The sequence below is a fragment of the Dermacentor variabilis genome, chromosome 1, assembly GCF_050947875.1.
Source record: "Dermacentor variabilis isolate Ectoservices chromosome 1, ASM5094787v1, whole genome shotgun sequence".
Classification (NCBI taxonomy): domain Eukaryota; kingdom Metazoa; phylum Arthropoda; class Arachnida; order Ixodida; family Ixodidae; genus Dermacentor; species Dermacentor variabilis.
The window spans coordinates 78,156,107-78,175,795 of record NC_134568.1 but is presented as its reverse complement, the minus strand read 5'-3'; the positions used below and the strand labels follow the sequence as shown (position 1 = coordinate 78,175,795).

Genomic DNA, 19,689 nt, shown 5'->3' with positions numbered 1-19,689 from the left:
GCAGATTACCTCTAAAGCAGGGTGCGCGGCTGCGTATACGCTCAGCCCCGCTTACAGCCATGCGCAGCCACGGCCTAGACACGCGCCAACTTAACCCCCACTTCGCTTCACTCCCCCGCCACCTCGTGCGCGCTTGATCGCGTTGCCGCGAGCTTGCTCCCCTCCCTCTTTCCCTTTGCTCGCGCGGAAAGGCGTCACTCGTGAAGCTACCATCTTTCTTTGTCACCCTCGCACACTATCACTCGCACCTAAAGCACAACATGCGCGGGGGCGCGATAGGATCTTATCGCACTTGGAATTAGTACGGAACATGTGGCTTCACTTCGGCGGTCGCTCTTGTCGCGCCAAGCGCGATTTGAGAGGTGCGTTTGCAAGCAGCCGCTTGTAATACAACCATTTGACCATCTGCGTCCGCGGGAGCTTCCATTCATTGTCTCGACATTCCTTTGCGATGGAAGCGAAATTCCGTTATATTGAAATCACATACAAACACACTTCGTTATACGGAGGTTCTAAATGCATGGTGTTCTACGGACAAGAGCTTATGAAAAGTACTTCGTTATATCGAAGTTCATTATACCCAGGTTTAACTGCACTTTTATTACAATCTTTTGTTTTTCTGAATATACTTATGACTTTATATTGCCTCCACCACCACTGTTGAATCTGTTTTTGATGTTCCATGAGGCCACTTTAGGATTGTGAATTAGTTTATGTGAAAGCACTGTGCCAGTTTAGCTATGTAAACAGTTGTAGGATCTCAATAATGCAGCATACAGTTAAAAATTGTCAGTAATGTTGCTCTGTTTGCATTTTGTTTAAAAGTTCAACCTCCGCAACTATTGCGATTCAGTGCCTAATGTGTACAAAAATTTGAACATGCTGTTAAACATAGCCCATGTAAGCACTATAACACATATATGATTAACACCTGCCCCAGGTTTAAAATGAAGAAAGTGACAAAAAATTTAGTAAACAAGAAGAAACACAGTACAGCTGATTTTCACTTCAACTGTGCAATATACTGTCCACTAATGGGCATTGGTGTCTCCCATCTGGGGCCACCGCTCTTCTGCTAGTGATCTTGTGCACCTGCCTTTGCAGGGTCCACAAATCCATGTGTGCACTGCAAGGCAGTTGCTCATTACTAGCAGAAGATATATGAGACATACGGAGAGTTCTCTTCAAAGTGAAGAGTTGGAGAGTTACAAGAGATGTCCTAGTTTGGAATTTGCAATACATGTAACATAACAGCACTGCCAAGAATTCTGACCATTCTACTTGGCTCTACAATGTTAATTAATGAAATGCAGAACTATGTGTACAGGAAATATACTTCTGAAGGACTAACTGTTGAGCTAGTTGGTCTTGCATTACAATTATGGTAGATTAGCCCAAATTGATAATGTACACAAATGAACAAAGTCGACATTGATAGGCACCCATCCTTTTCCACTTTGTTCTTTCATGTCCATTATAAGTTTGCACTAATCTAAAGTAATAAGTACAGGAGGTCGTAACCACTGATCAAATAGCCCAGATTTCACTTAATGCATGCCACCTCATGGTACTTTACAGTAATATCTCTCTTTAAGAGTATGTGGGCTTTTGTGTCGTATAATTAGAAGGGTAGGTTCATTACAATGCAAGTTTTCATTCAAATGTGACGCTAAATTTGTTATCAAAGTAATTTCAGCACTTTCCATTATTTTCAGTAAGAGATTCCCAACACTATTTCTCTAACATTCCAGTTGCTACCTGCCCCCTTCTGGATGATGATGCGACACAAGGACTGGCTGTACGGTCAAATGCAGCATCTGAGTATTTGGTGTTTCAAAAGAATGTAACAGTGTCATGCAATGAAGTTGGAAGACCACTGAGGGAGACTGCCACAGCTGGGTTCAGGCAATGTGTCTACAATCCAAAGGATGGCAAACCTGACTACTGGCTATCAGGCTCGCCTCCCGAGTGCCACAGTAAGATGCATACTCCTCCAGTATATCTTCCATTATATGTAGATTTAGTTTATTGCTATATTTCTGTACACCATTGGCTACATCCAGGAAATTGCGTGTACTGACAAACACTGAGAAACTAATTTCTGCAGGCAAAGTCCACAGGTAACTAGTGTGTAAAACAAATACAGAAAAATCAAAATAATTCTGCAGGGACCAGTGACCACTGGTCTTCAGAGTGTTCAAAGGTTTCAGCATGAACTACCTTAAGCATCTATAAATACTTTCCTTTTACCATGAATGCTCAGTTCTGGATTCCATAGCTAATTGACACTATAGATTCAGTTAAGGTACTTCCGCAAGGACATATGGGGCACTTATATCTGTTATGATCCAAAAGAATCCCTCATCTAGCTGCTTCATGATATACAGCTATTGTTGCGTTTTTGTTTTGAACGTTAAAAATATGCTCTGGTTTCACTCACAAAACAATACATCCAAATAGGTGCACCTGTTTTTCAACTGCAACTCTCTTTTCACAGGAACTGACTGTGGGCCTCCACCAGACACAATTGGTGCTACATATGGGTTCCATGTGGACACAAAATATCGTGCAAGCTTTTTCTTTGGTTGCGAGGACACATTTACACTCGTTGGCAAGAGCAAGCTGAATGACAATGTTATTCGCTGTCAGGAGGACGGCACCTGGGATTTTGGAGACCTCAGATGTGAAGGCATGTCATTTTCACCCGCTTATTAATTGGCACATTCAAGAAGAATAGATTTTACTTTTGCTATATATTATCATGGTAATGCAGACGCCTGTAGGTGGGTGTCAAGTTGGTTGTGCTAAATATCATGCTATTCCTGCGAAGTTATTAGGAAAAGAAACTGCAGGAATGGTGATGCCCAATTAGAAGTAAGCTGGGTACGGAGCTCCAAGTGTGACATGAAAGTCATTCACCTCATACATCATGCATCTTTGTACAAAACTGTGTTTTGCAGGCCCAGTGTGTGAAGATCCAGGTCGTCCTGCAGATGGCTACCAAATCGCAACCAGCTTTGAGCAAGGCTCTGAGGTAGTATTTGCCTGCAATCGGCCAGGTTACGTCCCATACACTACTGACCCCATCACCTGCATGAAAAGTGAGTGCTCTGCTCAATTTGAATTGCAGTTAGCATTACATATGCAGTAACATTGCAATATAATGTGCAAATAGTAAAGCAGCTTATAAGAGCCAGCATATGGCCTCGAGCCTAACTTAAATATATATATATCATTCGCCTTTCTACACACTTTAAATTCTAAGCATATAACCACTACTAACACCCTGCAATTCTATCAGAAGTACAGTGTCGCTGTAGGCTTTTTTCTATTCTTTTAACTTGTTATAGCAGTATTTCAAATATATTGTTAGTGCTATGTGGCACATGCTTACCTGGCATTTGCATAAACTGCTTGCCAGCAAGGTTTATTAACTTCATTACTCAGTGTCCAAACAGTTTCTCATGCAATCTCAAACAAGGCATGGAAATAAATTATCATTAAATTGCAGCAGCTTCAGTGTGCACTATGACACAACATTTGTGCTCTTTTCAGATGCTGAATGCAAAGTTGTGAAGGCACTTGGAATAACCTCAGGTGCTATACCAGACAGTGCCATCAATGCCACTTCACACAGGAGCAACTATGAGCCAAAGGTAATGCACTACCTGAAGTTTGTCTCATAGCATTCACAAAAATATGTACACAGTTTTATTTTTTGTTTATTTCATGGTACTGTCAATCTCTGGTAAATTGCAACAGGGGTGGGTAAGCAAATTACCTTAACATATATAAAACATGGCAATTCGGTAGGAACAGATACTGATTTCAAAATTGTAAAAGTAAAAGAATTAAATTCTATTCTGTTTCATACATCATTACAGGTTTTGCTCACAGTAACAAATGGAACTCAGAATCATAAGTTACAGCTTGCAGGAATGAGAAGATATGCTGAAAGCAGTTTCATCACAACAAATATTATTAGAGGAACAACTTAACAAATAATTTAATGACATAATCTAGCATATGCTGCTCTTTCCCTTCCTTTCTTTTTTTTAGAGCTTTTGCTGTGAGGAAAACAGGTGGGACTTCCTTTGTAGTTTCTTGCTGCAATCTGGTGATGCTAACCTTCCTCCTCAGAAACCTTCCTTCACATGGCAGGTTTCCACAGAATTCATTTCGTCAATTATTGTTCTTGCACTTCAAATTGTCAATTAATTCACCCTTACTTACTAAAAGACAAATGAAGTCATTGTATTATATTATTCAATGTGCTGACTACCCTTTTTATTTTTACACCTTCTAGAATATTCGCCTTAACAGTGCCACGGGTTGGTGTGGTCAGCAAGAAGCCTTCACATATGTGACTGTTGACATGCGCAAGATATACCACATTAAGGCCCTTTTAGTCAAAGGCGTTGTAACAAATGATGTTGTGGGTCGCCCAACAGAGCTGCGTTTCTTCTACAAGACAAGAGAAAATGAAAACTTTGTTGTCTATTTTCCCGTAAGTGTATTTTGATCCTACATATAGTTACACTTACAGAGAGAGTAATACCTGCAGAAAAACAAAAAAATCTTTAAAAGATGTAATACAGCAGGCTTTTGTTGCACAATTATCGCACTTGGAAAGCAATGTTCAAGTGTTTATTTTTAACGGAAATCAAGTTTGCTGCCCTTCATCTGCTAATGATGATGCAAACTGCCTCCAAAAGGCATATTTTGTCGTCTCGTATCCAGAATGTATATGCCATAAGATGTGCATTTTGGAGGCAGTTTATGGACCGACATCCAATTTATATATACAGACTGGAAGAGTCAACCTCAGGCTGACCTCTTTGCCATTTCTTAAATAAACTTCTCTTTCTCTCTCTCCATGTTGTATACAGCCGTCATATAAGCAAATATACAAAGTATGGCATCAGCCATGCAGTTAATTTGTGTGCATGCTGGTATTCAAAAAAAGTTTTGTTCCCTGAGAAATGTGCTTTTATGCCACCATCTTTAGAATTTCAACTTGACAAGCAGGGATTCTAAGAACTATGGAGAGCTGACTGTAATCCCACTGCCACTGAGTGTACGAGCTCGCTACGTCATCTTGGGTATAGTATCATACAACAAAAACCCTTGCCTCAAGTTTGAGCTTATGGGCTGCGAAGACACCGAAGAAGAGGTTTTGCTCGGCTATGACAACGGCTACTCTTTTTGTGTTGGTAAGTTGCTCTTGTCACTTACATGCACTCAAGTAAAAAAAGACCATATTAAGGACACAACAGTAACAACTGGGCTCATTAGGGAACTGTGCTTTATTGTGGCTGCCGAGTGATACATAATGAAACAGTGGCTATCATCCTGTACGAGTGATTCAGCACAAATTCGAATGCAGGGAGCAATAGCCACTTTTTAGTGGGTGGAAAATGAAAAATAATCACTTCATCTCGCACTTTATAGACTTCAGTAAACATTTCTAGGTAGTGTTAATCAATCTTGTTCCATCTGCTTCACTCACCTGCTTCAGACTTCACAACTAGCTACTGCTTCAGTAAGACAAACTCTGACTGAACATACTGCTAAGATATTTTGCTATCGAACTGTTTCACTATACAGTGAAATAAAAAGGCCATGAGCTCACTTACCTACACAAATATGTATTACAACTTATGTAATAGTATGAAAACCACAAGACCTGCCTTGGTTGTGTGTACTTGCAGATAGAGAACCACCAACATTCATCAACTGCCCTTCGCATCCCCTTGTCCTGGAGCGCACACTGTCTGGCCATGTTCCTGTCAACTTCTCAGTCCCACATGCTGTTGACAATTCAGGGCGCATTGCACGCTTCGAGGTTCGCCCACTGGGCTTCAAGCCTCCTGCAGTCGTGTTTGAAGACACAGTTGTTGAATACACTGCCTATGACTTTGACGGCAACGTAGCTGTGTGCACAATAAACATCACTGTTCCAGGTATGTACACTTCAGTTCCACGAGTGAAAAGTGAACATAAAATGCACAAAGAAAATGCTTGTTGCAACTGTTGAGCTACCCCTAGTACAGGCTTGAGCATTTCCAAGCAACGAACAGTCACTTATGTTGGGAACTATTATCCACACTTCATTGTTATACGAGTCGTCACAAGATCAACTGAACCTTAATGGATAACAGTTATGTATATTATTGCTTCTTTCTAGTTTACAAGGAATAATTTAGTGCCAATATACCTGAAGTATGGTGCGTTTTCAGGAGGTAGTGGTTACAAAAAAGAATATTGCATAACTTCATCATTAAAAGATTCTGTTACCTGGCAATATCTTTAATCTAGCATAATATCAGTAAAAAGTCATAGCTTTGAATATTATTATGTTGTCCCATTATCGAGAAATTCACTGCTAATTGCCTTTAAGGAGAACAGATGACAAATTAATTGCAGCAGTCTTACTAATATTCTTCACATTTCAGACTATACACCACCATCACTGACATGCCCTCAGTCCTACGTGGTAGAGCTGACTGAACGTCAGGAGAGCTACCTAGTCAATTTTAATGAGACACGGCGATTTATCAACGCTACTGACAAGTCTGGAGCTGTGGAAATCACACTGACCCCTGAAAGTGCTGTGATACCCATCGGAGGCTACAGAAATGTCACTGTCACTGGCACAGACAGATTTGGAAACCAGGCTTTCTGCTACTTCCAGGTTGGTAGCATTTATTGTACAAGGAAAAACAAACAAGCAAGTAAAAAAAAATTGACATAAGGCAACAATAGGGTAGGATGTTTTGTTCAAAACACTCAATTCATAATTGAGCAAATGGTCTTTTTAAATAGTGTAAAAACTGCACATTGAAATTGTTTTTTTCTCTGTTTCAACCTTGTTCAGGTGTCGGTGCAAGCAACCACCTGTGTAGCTTGGTCTCTCGCTCCACCTGCAAATGGAGTTGTCAACTGCTTGCCAAACGAGGAGAACACAGGCTACCGGTGCCTGGCCACATGCAACAGTGGATTCAAATTCACAGATGGGGAACAAGCCAAAACATATGAATGTGCCAACAAGGAACAGTGGAAGCCAAGTTCAATCATTCCTGACTGTGTGCCTGAAGGTAATGTGTTCATACTTAAGCTTTCCTTTGTGAGGGTTCAAGCGAATATATGTAGCTAATTATGTTTAAACTCTTTAGTTACATGAAGCGAAGTTACTGGATATAGTTTTGCTCTTAAGTGATGTCAGGTTTCTTTCTGACACACACACACACACTAGTAAATCATATTGCAACAAAAAATAATTCTGAAATATGCAAGGAAACTTCTTGCAAAAAAAAAAAAACAAGAAAGAATCCATGAAACTGCAGTTTTCAGAAATAGTGATTGTTTCATTCTAAATTTAGTGTTTTGCCACAACTGAAGAAAGTATTCTTTAGCAAAAATTAATCTTGCATTTCAGTTATAAATTGACCTGTGCAAATAGATTTTTTTTTTGTAACACACACTTTCTACCCAACAGCACAGGAGTATACAACTGTAAAGAAATGCTGTTGCAACAATAATGTTGTTGTAATCGCAATATATCAGATTAACTCTCAAGCACACGTTTGCTGTGAACTAAGTCGGTAGAGAAGTACACATGTGAACATTGCAGGAAAGAAAATCCAACTTGCAATGCATAAGAATTTTTAAAAAATTAAAATAAATTTTGGGTTTTAAATGTGGCAAAACCATGATCTTATATAAGTAATGCAGTAGTGTGTGCTCCAGATTAATCTTCACCACCTGGGGTTTTTCAACGTGCACCTAATGCAATGTAGATGAGCATTTTTGCATTCCACCCCCACTGAAATGTGGCTGCCACGGCTGTGATCAAGCCCATAACCTTGAGCACAGCAGCGCAACACCGTAGCCACTAAGCTACCGTGGTGGGTCAGTGCATAAGAATGACTAGGAGCCTGGTCATCTAAAAAATTAAAGCTTGTATCTTTCTTTTTCTCTCTTTTTTTTTTTCGCTTCCAGACACCAACCAGGCAGCCTATGATGTCATAGCCTCGGTGGAGTATCGGGCAGGTGGTGCACTGTCAGCTGTCTGCTTGAACCACTATGTCAGCTATGTGTCGACTTACTACAGTTCCCTCAACCGGCTTCTCTCAGAACGGTGTTCTGCCATCAATGTACAAATGGATATCTCATTTCATAACACCAGCATCAGAACACGAGGCGAAAATGAGGTGCGTGCCCTCAATAACATCTTGCCTAGCTTAAGAAATGTTCTTTCCAACTTATAACACCTGTGAGCACTTCAAGAAAGCTTTATATCTTTGTCAAGGATCATTATTACAAAACGATGCTAAAGTGTGCATGTTACTATCATGGGGAAATTTCTGCAAAGAACAAATTTCATGGATGATTCAATCCTGTGACATCTGCCATTTCCAGAAGCTCTATTGGGCTTTCCTGTGCTTCACAATCAATTATATATACACAACACTAAGTTGTTGAGAAGCAACACACATCACTCCAACGATTTCTTTAGCAATTTCTTCAACTCTCTTTGCAAACTTTCAATTGGACTTTTACTATAAGAGGGAGGGGCACTTCGGTCTATGCCCATTGAAGGCTGCACACACAAATGCGCAGTAATTGTAAATGCAGCATTCCTGCATCAAAATTGACAACAGTAAATGCTATTTTCTTGAGGCACAGTGTTGCACACAAGGAAGAGGGGGAATGCTAATGCAGAACAGTCAAATAAAAAATCAATATAAAAGCTTTTTACACCAAGGGAAAACATTGGTGGCTGTACTGTAAATGTTGGCACCTCCTTTAGCAAATTACTTCAGGGAGTTGCTGACCCAAAGGGGCAGTGGTGTCAGCTGTGTAGTCGGATTTTGTGCGACTCCCAGGAGAATCACTTTGCATTCATCTTTCTTTGTTCTTCTACATGGTCCCCTCATTCACTGCCTATTCCAGCGCTTCCATATGTGAGTGCCAGAAAAAGCTTACAGAATATGGCTAATGCCTTAAAAACAACTCAAGTTCCAGTGATATTCACAGTACAAAATGTTTGGAACCTGTTTCATCAGACTATTTGCCTCTCTTCTTAATGCAACCTTTGACACTTCCTGTGGTGCAAAAGGAACTACCATAGCAGAGTGGAAGCTGAGAAAAAGAAATGGAAGTTCAGAAACTTTTGTGCATGTTCCAGTGTTTGTCTTCTTCAGACAAAATATATAGCTCTTATGGTAATTGCTACATGTTTTATAAAATCCAAGTCTTTGATGGAATTAAAAAAAAACATTCAAGAGTTCTTTCAAGATGAAAATGACTATACATTGTGCTCTGCCTTGTGTCTCTGTAGCCTTTTTCTTTTGCTCCTTATGTGCAGATTACCATTGGCTACACCCTGCGAATCGTGCCTGTAGTTCGTCAGCGCTTGCTGTATGATCTCTGTGGCTCAACACTGGGGCTGATCTTTGACCTAAGTGTTCCCAGCACGTCTGCAGTCATTGAGCCCATTCTCAACATCAGTGCTCAGAATGTGGGAGGCCAGTGCCCCACAATCCAGGCCATTCGGTCAACAGTTGACAGGGGATTCAACTGTGAGGCAGGAGAAGTTCTCAACCAGGATGTCAGTGGACAAGTACCTCGCTGCTGTGAGTGTGCCTCTAATTTTATATGCAATTTTAACTTCAATTTCTTTGACATTAATTATTTCTCAACACCACACAATTTTCTTGCTCATACTCACCTCTAGGGCACTGAGTGAAGTACAACAACATAGCCTGAGATTCCTAAGCACATATACCCACATGTACACACACACATAGGTTTATCCCAACTAAAATTTTCTACTGGATTAAGCATAGTGAATTGGCTTAAGGCAAAATTTCTATATGCTTGCGATTGGGCTGACAAAAGACAAGCACTGCAATGCAGTTGGGAATCCAATTATTAATCAGTTAAAGTGATCAATATATTTACCAGAAACCACAATTATACCAGTATGGGGCAGTACACAACTGAAGCAAGAACAGGTAAAGTAAATAGTTGACCTTGCTGGCGCTCTTTTTCATCTCTGAAACAAAGGCCCACCTTGCATTTTTTCAAGAGGATAGAACACTTGCCAGATGGAAGTTTGTCTTAGTTAATACTGGCACTGGATAATTCAGTAGAAATGCCGAAGTATGCTTATATTCCATTTGCATTCATAGATAGGTCACAAATTTTGAAATGAATAGTGTTTTAAAGGAACACTTAAGAACACCCCCCCCTCCCCCCCCCCCCCCCCCCCGGATTAGTGTAGACTAATGGAGTGCTGTGTCAAAGATCTATATTCATGTCTTTGGTGGAAATAAGTAGCTACCCGTAGATGTTAACCTCACAGCACACTATATTCAAAGCATACATTCAATTTATTTTGAGAGATGTGTAATACATGAATTATTTTGCACAATTTCTCTGTTGCAATTCTTTTCAGCTCTTAAAGCACATGCTTTGTCAACATGGCATGAATGCAATTGTGAATGCATCAGCTGCGAGCATGCTTGGAAAATATGCAACTAGCGAAGGTAGTGCACGGCGAGCTAACATGCAATGTAACACTGGACAGGCCATTGGCAGCACTGATGCAATGTGCTGCTGTGCCTCCCCTAGGTGACGGATGATCCCTATGCTGAACATAGCTAACAACATAATTTATTTTGACTTTAACAACTCTAGAGGCGACCGCTTTAAATGTGTAGCACCTTGTGACATAGACATCAGCACGATATAAAAGTGCTTGCTGACATAAAGACGCTGAGACGTAGATGAGCTTGTGTAACATCGGTAGGAAATGATGGTGATGAGCTCACACAGCACATGGCATGCATGAAGTCTGAAACTGAGGCACCTGCCTCCACATGCTCCTCAGCTGTGTTCACATGGCACTCTCACGATGTCACAAAGGCCTCAGCACTCCTGTCATTAAAAAGTGGAACTATTCACAATTAAATTACTACATAATTATTTGTTGAGTGTCGGAGCAATTGAGGTCCTGCACCATGATTTGCTCATTTCTCATTCTGAGTCAATAGCTACTTATTAAAGGGGAAAAAAAAAAGAAAGATAGAAAGAAAATAAGAACTTTGCATCTGCTTCCGTCCTTTAAAAACAAACGCTGCACAACAGCTACTGCACCTTGCTTGCCTATTCTGTCAGGTGTTGTTTCTCTTCATGTGGCTGTAGTGCACCACAGCTCAACTTTGCTTCCTTTGGGCATGCAGTGCACTGCCCTGCTGGAACGTTTGCCTCCAAGGATGAAAGGTGCACTTTCTGCAGTAAGGGCTTCTACCAAGACCTGACGCGGCAGTCTTCTTGCAAGCACTGTCCTGTGGGGACACACACTCGTGATGAGGGCAGCAAGAGCCTCACTGAATGCATTCGTAAGTTGTTTTTACATGTCACTTTAGTTGTACAATTGCACACCGAGTTGCACAGAAGAAAAAGCAATCACTGAAGAAAAGGCAATCTGTTTTTTATTCGAATGTAGGTTAGAATTGGTTTTGCAGTATAAGAGCCAAGGTATTAACCATGAATATGATATGCCACATAATACTCATTGCTCATTAATCTACATTCCTGGCTGACTGAAATTTGTGAAGAATACTATATCATGCTGGTAAACCATAACTCTTACAAAACAACTGGCAGCAGGATTGTAGGAATGCATCAAGATCACTGCTTTTAACATGTGTTTACTTTTGGTTTTTACAGCTGTCTGTGGATTTGGAACATATTCTCCAACGGGCTTGGTACCTTGCTTACAATGTCCATCAAACACCTTTGCTGGCACCCCTCCAATTGATGGCTTCAAGGAATGCCAGCGGTGTCCAGCCAACACCTTCACTTACACACCAGGGGCGGACTCTCTCAAATCATGCAAACGTGAGAGAGCATTGTATATGCCTTTTATCCTAGAATATTAAGAAGAATCATTTTGGCACACTCTTGTGAGAAAATGTGCCAAAAAAAATATTTTTATTCGAATAAAGCTAGTATCACAAGACATTATTTGATAAGATAAGTTTGCTTGCTCTTTCCAGAACTGCCATTTGTTGTAGACTTTATTTCTTTCCAGAATTACGATTTCTATAATTTGTTTTATGTGGTGTACATTAGAAAGCACTAGCATTTCATGACATTGCTTTTTATATGGTAATATGTTGTTGTTTATCATGCCGCTTTTGCTTCTTGATAAGTTCAAACCGTCTGAACACTTACACTCCTGATTCCCTCTGAAGGAAATACATTTTTTTAAATAAATATTTATCAGAGATGTTGCAAGTGAAAATAGATACCTGCACTCTATACACATTGAGAACAATCGGATGCAATGTTTTGTTATGATATTGCAATTTTATGTGTGAAAAAAAAAGAACTGTACACAAGATATAAAAGCCAACCCATTCTGCATTATGAGAAAAGCACATTTTAATATCATGCATGTGTTCAGATATGAGAAAATGTGTCTCTTGTGATACTTTTGTTGAATATGAGATGTATGCAGTATACAACAAAAGGCATGTCTCGTTTGTCTGACCGAGTTCCAGTGGTGGCAAGTGCCTGTGTCAAATGGTGTGTGATGAAGCACAACAGTGTGACTCCATTAGATTACCTTTTTTTTCTGTCTCATGCTTTAAATTTTGCCTTTATCTTTCTTTCATGTAAACATGCAATGCCTAGGTATGATATTTCAACTAAAAGCATAGAAATGAGAATATCTTCAAGAAAAGTGTACATTTTAACCAGTATCTTTCCAATAAGTAAAATTATTTCAATGGAAATTGCTTCTATTATTGCAGTCAAGCAAAAACCGCTGTTTGACTCCACTAGTGGGTACAGCCACTGACGTGCAGCAAACTATCACCTGGACCGATGCTCACAAACTGATGCAAAAAAAAAAAAACATTTTTCAGGAAGCTGTGCTATAAAACACAAACTTGCAAAAGCATTTAATGGTGCCCATGCTGTTGTGTGTACCCTGTTCCCATCTTATAGCACCTGCCACTAAATGCTTTTGCAATGTGACCAACTAGTTCAATTCAAGATACTGCTACAAATAACCTGTAACATGACGGTTGGTCACTAGAATTGTTGTGCAGATGTAGAAAAAAATATGAATTTTGCAACCACCATAATCTAGCTAACATCACAGTAATTCAAAAAAAGCTTCTCAGTAATTTCATAGTCCCCAATCATATGCAAGCCACTTAGCTATTCATCTCTCTTACTTGGTGCCACTTCACAACTTGGCTCATCCTCTTCCTGCAGCACGCTGCCCTCCAGGCACATATTCTGAGACTGGTCTGGAGCCCTGCTCACCGTGCCCTATAAACTTCTACCAGCCCCAGGATGGTCAGACCAGTTGTGTCAAGTGTGCCCCCAACCAGAAGACGGCCAGGCCAGGGGCACTTAGTCCAGAGGCCTGCTCACCTGGTGTGTGAGCATGTTTACTATTACAACTTCTCTTCCTTTTCAATTCAGTAGCAGCTCAAAAGACTCCAGAATAGCAGTGTATATGTGCATGCGTAGCTGTATTCATTTTCTTCAATTAGGGCATTATTCTTGCAAATGGCATTTCATTTAAAATAGTTTTTTTGGCCCATTGGAAGCTCTCGGAAGGCTTGAAGCATTTGTGAAGGATTGTAAATTATTGCCATTATTACAGCACGGTTGGGAATTAAGCATGCGCTCCCCTTTCTTTCTTTTTTCTGTTCAGTACACTGCAACCCAAGCATCTGTCAGAATGGTGGCTTGTGTGTCGCTCAGAACCACGACGCTGTCTGCTACTGTCCAGCAGGCTTCACAGGACAGTTCTGTGAGACTGACATGAATGAGTGTAACAGCATGCCTTGCTACAATGGGGGCACGTGTATTGACCAGCCACAGGGATACAGATGCAAGTGTCCTCAAGGTAAGTATCACTGCCTGTATGTATTAATGAATGCTTGTGTGACCAGTACTGACAGGAGTGAGAGCCGACAACACAGTTTACATTCTGTGCATTGTATGTCTGAAATAGAGGCAGTTCCTGTCTGGGCTCAGTGTTCTGTTTGAACGTGCCTTTGGCCACCCATGGACCCTAAACCACTGCTGGCCCCAAGAGCACGTTACAAATATGATGTAGAACTGGAATGAATGTGACAACTGACTCCCTAAACTTATGCAGTATGTACAGATGTGCCTCATTTTCACAATACCATGCGTAATACTTAGGCATCTTAATGACATGCTATCTATAGTATAATTGTGTTAATGTAACTTAATTCATACAACTTTATAGGTTTTCATGACTGTGACTGTGAGCACTGAAAATTCCCTATTTTGAAATATAATTCAGATAGTACATGGTTCCTCAAATTTCCTTTCTTTTTTCTGAATGCATCAACAAGGTTCTACAATACTTGCAAGATACTGAATGTGAGCACTTTGTGCCTGCCTGTCACGGCAGTATGTAAACACATCACGCAGCTTTTATGATTTTAGTGGATAGTACCCGATTCATATTAGTGCATTGTGATTATTGTAGTGATAGCACTTTTTGTTGCGATAAAATATGCAGCAAAACAAAGGAGGTACAGACACAATTCCCACTAGTGCATTACAGCACAATGCAGGAAATCTGGAAAAAGCATTTTACCTGACTTTGACAAAGACTTCCTCAAAAGGCAGAAGCTGCCACTTTGTTGAGGTTGGCGTAGCCTAGCACATCTATAGCATGCAAATCAGCTCAGCATCAAGCTTGTAAGGGTCACTGTATCACTTGTGACTCATCACTATGCTAGACAAGTAATGCAACTCATGAAATTAAAATACAATATATCTTTACATTTTAGGCATAGAACGCTACTTTGCCCCAATGTGTGTGCTTCCAGAGGGGGAATCTACAATCCAGAAAAGCCACTGTAAATCCAATAAGAATATGAAGTCAGTAAAATCCAAAGGAAATTCAATAAAACCTAACTCAAGCAAAGCATTCACAATATGGTGAAGAAAAATAAAGCTTTGCACACCAGTGCCACTGTGACCAGGTGTAGTCGCATCCTAACCGGAAAACTCAGAGCAATATATTTGAACACAGACATAGGGAACGGATGAGAAAAAATTATTTCGTCCATGTTTGTTTGACCTCGGCAGTTCCGTTTATCTGAGTCAAAATATCTTTTGCAATAAGTTTTCCAGCATGAGAGATTGGGCTAGTTGGAAATCTTATACAACTTATTTGCATGAAAACTTGAACGGGAGATGACAAGGAAATGTATATGTTGTTCCCTTGTCGTCTTTAATTCAAATTTTTGCACTAATAAATTGTATCATTAAGCTTTCCAGTCAACATGATAGACCAACTAGCCCAACAGTCAGTCCTTCCAGAGATGCTAACCACTGAGATATTATCCAAGTTCAGCACTTGGCAATTTGTGTGAGGTATAAAGCGTGCATAGTGCAGTCGCTGCACATGTTGTCAACTGTGCACGTATCTTAGAGGCAAGAGCAAATTGGTATGCACACGCGGACAGGTTTGGTGTCCACATAATTGTGTATTCACTGTGCAGACAGAAAGTTGAAAGTTCTGTGGAGACCAATGACTGAGATACCAGTCTCACCAGCAACGTCTTCAGTGTCTGTGCAACATAGTGATGACTTCAATAAACATAGCTTTCTATGACTGCATAAGTCAACAAGTGTAACAAGTGCCTTGATGCACAGAGGTGTGGGAGTCATGAGCCACTAGAAGACATAGAATAAAATGTGTGCACTGACACCATTTAAATGGTGTTTTATGAATGCCCCCCATCTCCGTATATGGAATAGGCCAACAACTTTTTGTTCCAGATTGTAGCTTATTTAATTTCTTGCTATCTCTTGCACTGAAGAATTGCAACTATAGAAGCTAGTCTAAAACCAAGTGTGCAACACAGTTCCTGACTTGTATAAACAGTGTTTAATGAACCAGTGTTGCCCTGAAACAGCAGCATACAAAAATAAAGTGGAAAACCCTTGCACAATTTGTGCACACTTGAAAAAATTGCTACCCAAGTTCTAGCTCAGCACAATTCAAGACAAAAAGGCCACGGCATCCAACTGGCTCCTTGTTATAGCCTTGGAATGTTTTCTTAGCAAAGGTGCCTTTCTAATTCTGGTTAAACTTTCTTGCTGCCCTTGTGCACACTCCTCACCAGTGCACTTCGCTGTGGTGAACCACAGCTGTTGCACTAGCATTGGCAGTGTTAATTGCATGACTGCATACAATAATCAACACTTGTGAACTTAGGTATTTTCAGCGGCTAGACACTAAGAGCAGGGGGCCTCCTGTATATGTGTGCAAAATTTCAATCAGAGATGTTTAGCCGTTTGCCAAAAATTCTGAAATTTATTTCACCACTTGAAGGAGCATTTTAAAGGCTCCAATGGCAGTTTGAAAGTGTTCTATAGTGCCTTGAGTATAACTGTAACTTAAAAATTTTCCAGCATGTTCCTGCCAAGACATACTTTCAACCAAGTTAGATATGCCAGGTAGTCCTCAAGTGACACGCTGTCAAAAGTTCCAAAAGGGCACATAGCTTTGGGAATTTCTATGAATGCACCTAATTACCTCGCACACTTCTAACTTTGCTTATACATATCCCCTTGACAAACCCAACATCCCTTCCAAATTTCATTGCGCTAGTTCCAGTGATTTTCTCAGGGAATTTCTTTGCCATGTGAAGTGGACATTCCTCACTGCGTCTAGGTGTAATAACAACTTTGCTGTAGAATGAAATAACGCAAACTTCCTCAAATTTCTCTTTTTACATCAGTACTACTCATGGCCATAGTTTAGTTGCAGCACCCATGTTGGTAATAATGCTCCTGGTCCCTGGCACTTGAATTTCCATTTATAATATTCATAGACAAGGGTCCTCCAATGTATTTATGGCCGAGAAAAATTGCAAACGAGGAAGCGGCATCACTGTTAATTATGCTCTTGAAAACCACATGCAGGTTACAGTGGCTTGCAGTGTCAGGAGGAGCAAAGTGACTGCTTGAACAGCACATGCCCAGAACGTGCAATGTGCCAAGACCTACCAGGCCAGGGGACCGTAAACTGCCTTTGCCGCTCAGGCTATGAGGGCCCCACGTGCAATATCACTGTCAATCCCTGTACAGTTGGTGACAGTCCTTGTGCCAATGGAGGTCTCTGTGTGCCCCTGCAACAAGGACGTTACAAGTGCCAGTGTCCGCTTGGATGGAGTGGCCCCACCTGCCAGATCAACATTGGTAAGTGCCATAGTGAGCCTTTCATGCACTTCTACACCTAATAACTCTGGCTAACAGTGATACCAACCCATTTCATGGATGGTGTCTATTTATTATGTTTACAATGTGCTTTCATGGTGGTTCTTACCATCTATGCTAGAAGTTTAAAGGTCGCTGCAGGCATGGTCAGAGCGGCCCCTGGGTTGTGCCATGGTGCCTTTGTATTACATAAGGCACAAAGCTCTAAAGCGAGAGAACTATGCCTTTATATCTCTGTAACTTGTGAGCAAAAGGTGTGTCATAGAGGCAGCTGTACACAGCCCTGACACAATTATGGTTACAAATATACCGGCCAAACTTTCGACATAGACAGTACCTTCATGCATGTTTTACAACCTTACACCAGACTCATAAATGTAGTTGTAACGTACATGGAAGATGCAAAGAGACAAAAGTAATTAGTTCTGGTAATACCATGTTGTACTCCCAATAAATAGACAAACAGCATTGCTGAACAGCTGTGAAGGGGAATGAAACCCTCAGATGTGTTACCCACAACATAAAGTATTGCTCAATTTCCTTTCCAGATGACTGTGCAGAGAATCCATGCCTCCTGGGAGCCAACTGCACAGACCTGGTCAACGATTTTGTTTGTGACTGCCCTGCTGGCTTCACAGGGAAACGATGCCACCAGAAAGTGGAACTGTGCAATGTTGACCCTTGCGTGCACGGCACATGCATTGACCGCCTCTTCTATAGTGAGTGCATATGTCATCCTGGCTGGGAAGGCCAGACTTGCGAACGCAACATTGATGACTGCCGCTCCAACCCATGTGTTAACAATGGTGTCTGCATTGATGGTATCAATGAGTTCCGTTGCCAGTGTGACACGGGCTACACTGGATCCAGATGCCAGCATACCATCGACGATTGCGAGTCTTCACCCTGCCAGAATGGTGGCACTTGCTTTGACCAGGTGAGTTTTAGATTTATGACAAGAGCCCTTGAAATGCACACACAAAAAAAATCCTATCAATTATTGTAAGATTTAAACTCGGACGCTAAGCCATACATTATTAGCAAATAAATAGCTCCCTTAATAAAGACAGCAATATACAAGGCAGCCTGAACAAGGGATCAGATCTCGAAACATTAATCTATTTTGCACACTGTTCAGTGACAGTGCTGAGTTTTGTTGCTAGTAATGACCAGACAAAATTCTGTTGAATCCTTGCCAAAAGTCATTGCTTGCACTGTAGTTTACTCAGAAAAATTCTGATATCTAAAATAATCCTGCATGTCTCAACAGTTATATTAACTATGTTCTATCCCACTATTTGTGATGTTCAAGTTACAGTATCCATGATATGGACATAAACCTTTATTTTTACACATATATTTCAATGAAATTTTAATGATAAAAAAGTAAAATACTTCTGCTCATGTCTTGCATCTCGTTTAGATGGAAAAAAAGAATCTTGGCAATAATGTAAAAATGTAATTTCATGCACTTGTATCACAGTGCCACAGCATCTTAATTCTGTGCGTTACATGACAGCATTATTTGGTGTAAAAAATAAACTGGTATTTTCTTTTCAGATTGAAGGTTTCATCTGTCAGTGTAGGCCAGGTTATGTTGGCCTTCAGTGTGAAGCAGAAGTGGATGAATGCATCAGTAGCCCCTGTTATCCAACAGGAACTGAGCGATGTGTGGACAGTGACAATGCTTATAAATGCATCTGCAACCCAGGCTACACAGGAGAACTGTGTGAGGTATACAAACAATTTGACTTCACATGTTTCAGTGTGTTGATAATGTACACACACAGAAAACATTCTTAAGAATTGAAATTTAAAGCATGTAACATGCAAGCCAAATATTCTTGACATCTTATTTTTGAAATAAAATATCTCACAGTGCCACCAAAACATTTCTATCTTAGTAACTGTATAAGGTTAATTTATAAAGAATTTAGTAGTGGCCATACTAAGACTAACATTAAAGAAAACAATATTCATATTTTCATTGCATTTTTACTGCTTTATCCTTTTTTAATTGTCTTAAAAGACCTTACAAATACAATACCTTGTAGGTCAACATCAATGAATGTGAATCCAACCCATGTCTGAATGATGGCAAGTGCACAGATGCAATCAACGGCTTCAAATGCTTCTGCCCACCTGGCTGGACTGGCGAACACTGTGAAATTGATGTAGGAGGCTGTGCATCGGATCCGTGCTTGAATGACGCACACTGTATAGACTTGTTTGAAGACTACTTCTGTGTGTAAGCATGATCTTTTTATTCACACATTACGGAATGCACGTCCACTAATTTGGTAAACAAGGGGGTTTATTAGTTTTGAAATATGCTTGCTCATAGAAACAGAAGTAGTTAAGCCCATTTCTGCCAGCTCTGGAAAACAC

The 19,689-nt window shown here is 40.5% G+C and overlaps 1 protein-coding gene across 1 annotated transcript in view; it reads left to right on the top strand.

Moving 5' to 3' along the window:
• Positions 1-19,689, top strand: part of uif (sushi, von Willebrand factor type A, EGF and pentraxin domain-containing protein uif) — a 135,557-nt gene that overhangs the window by 83,806 nt on the left and 32,062 nt on the right. The window contains exons 22-40 of the mRNA XM_075690397.1: positions 1,752-1,976; positions 2,498-2,689; positions 2,961-3,101; positions 3,556-3,656; positions 4,307-4,507; positions 5,009-5,213; positions 5,712-5,963; positions 6,456-6,694; positions 6,878-7,097; positions 8,002-8,213; positions 9,371-9,638; positions 11,250-11,408; positions 11,740-11,910; positions 13,297-13,461; positions 13,745-13,939; positions 17,008-17,283; positions 17,850-18,238; positions 18,862-19,035; positions 19,356-19,549. Of these exons, the coding sequence (XP_075546512.1) occupies positions 1,752-1,976; positions 2,498-2,689; positions 2,961-3,101; positions 3,556-3,656; positions 4,307-4,507; positions 5,009-5,213; positions 5,712-5,963; positions 6,456-6,694; positions 6,878-7,097; positions 8,002-8,213; positions 9,371-9,638; positions 11,250-11,408; positions 11,740-11,910; positions 13,297-13,461; positions 13,745-13,939; positions 17,008-17,283; positions 17,850-18,238; positions 18,862-19,035; positions 19,356-19,549 (3,979 nt within the window). The remainder of the gene's footprint in view (positions 1-1,751; positions 1,977-2,497; positions 2,690-2,960; positions 3,102-3,555; positions 3,657-4,306; positions 4,508-5,008; positions 5,214-5,711; positions 5,964-6,455; positions 6,695-6,877; positions 7,098-8,001; positions 8,214-9,370; positions 9,639-11,249; positions 11,409-11,739; positions 11,911-13,296; positions 13,462-13,744; positions 13,940-17,007; positions 17,284-17,849; positions 18,239-18,861; positions 19,036-19,355; positions 19,550-19,689) is intronic.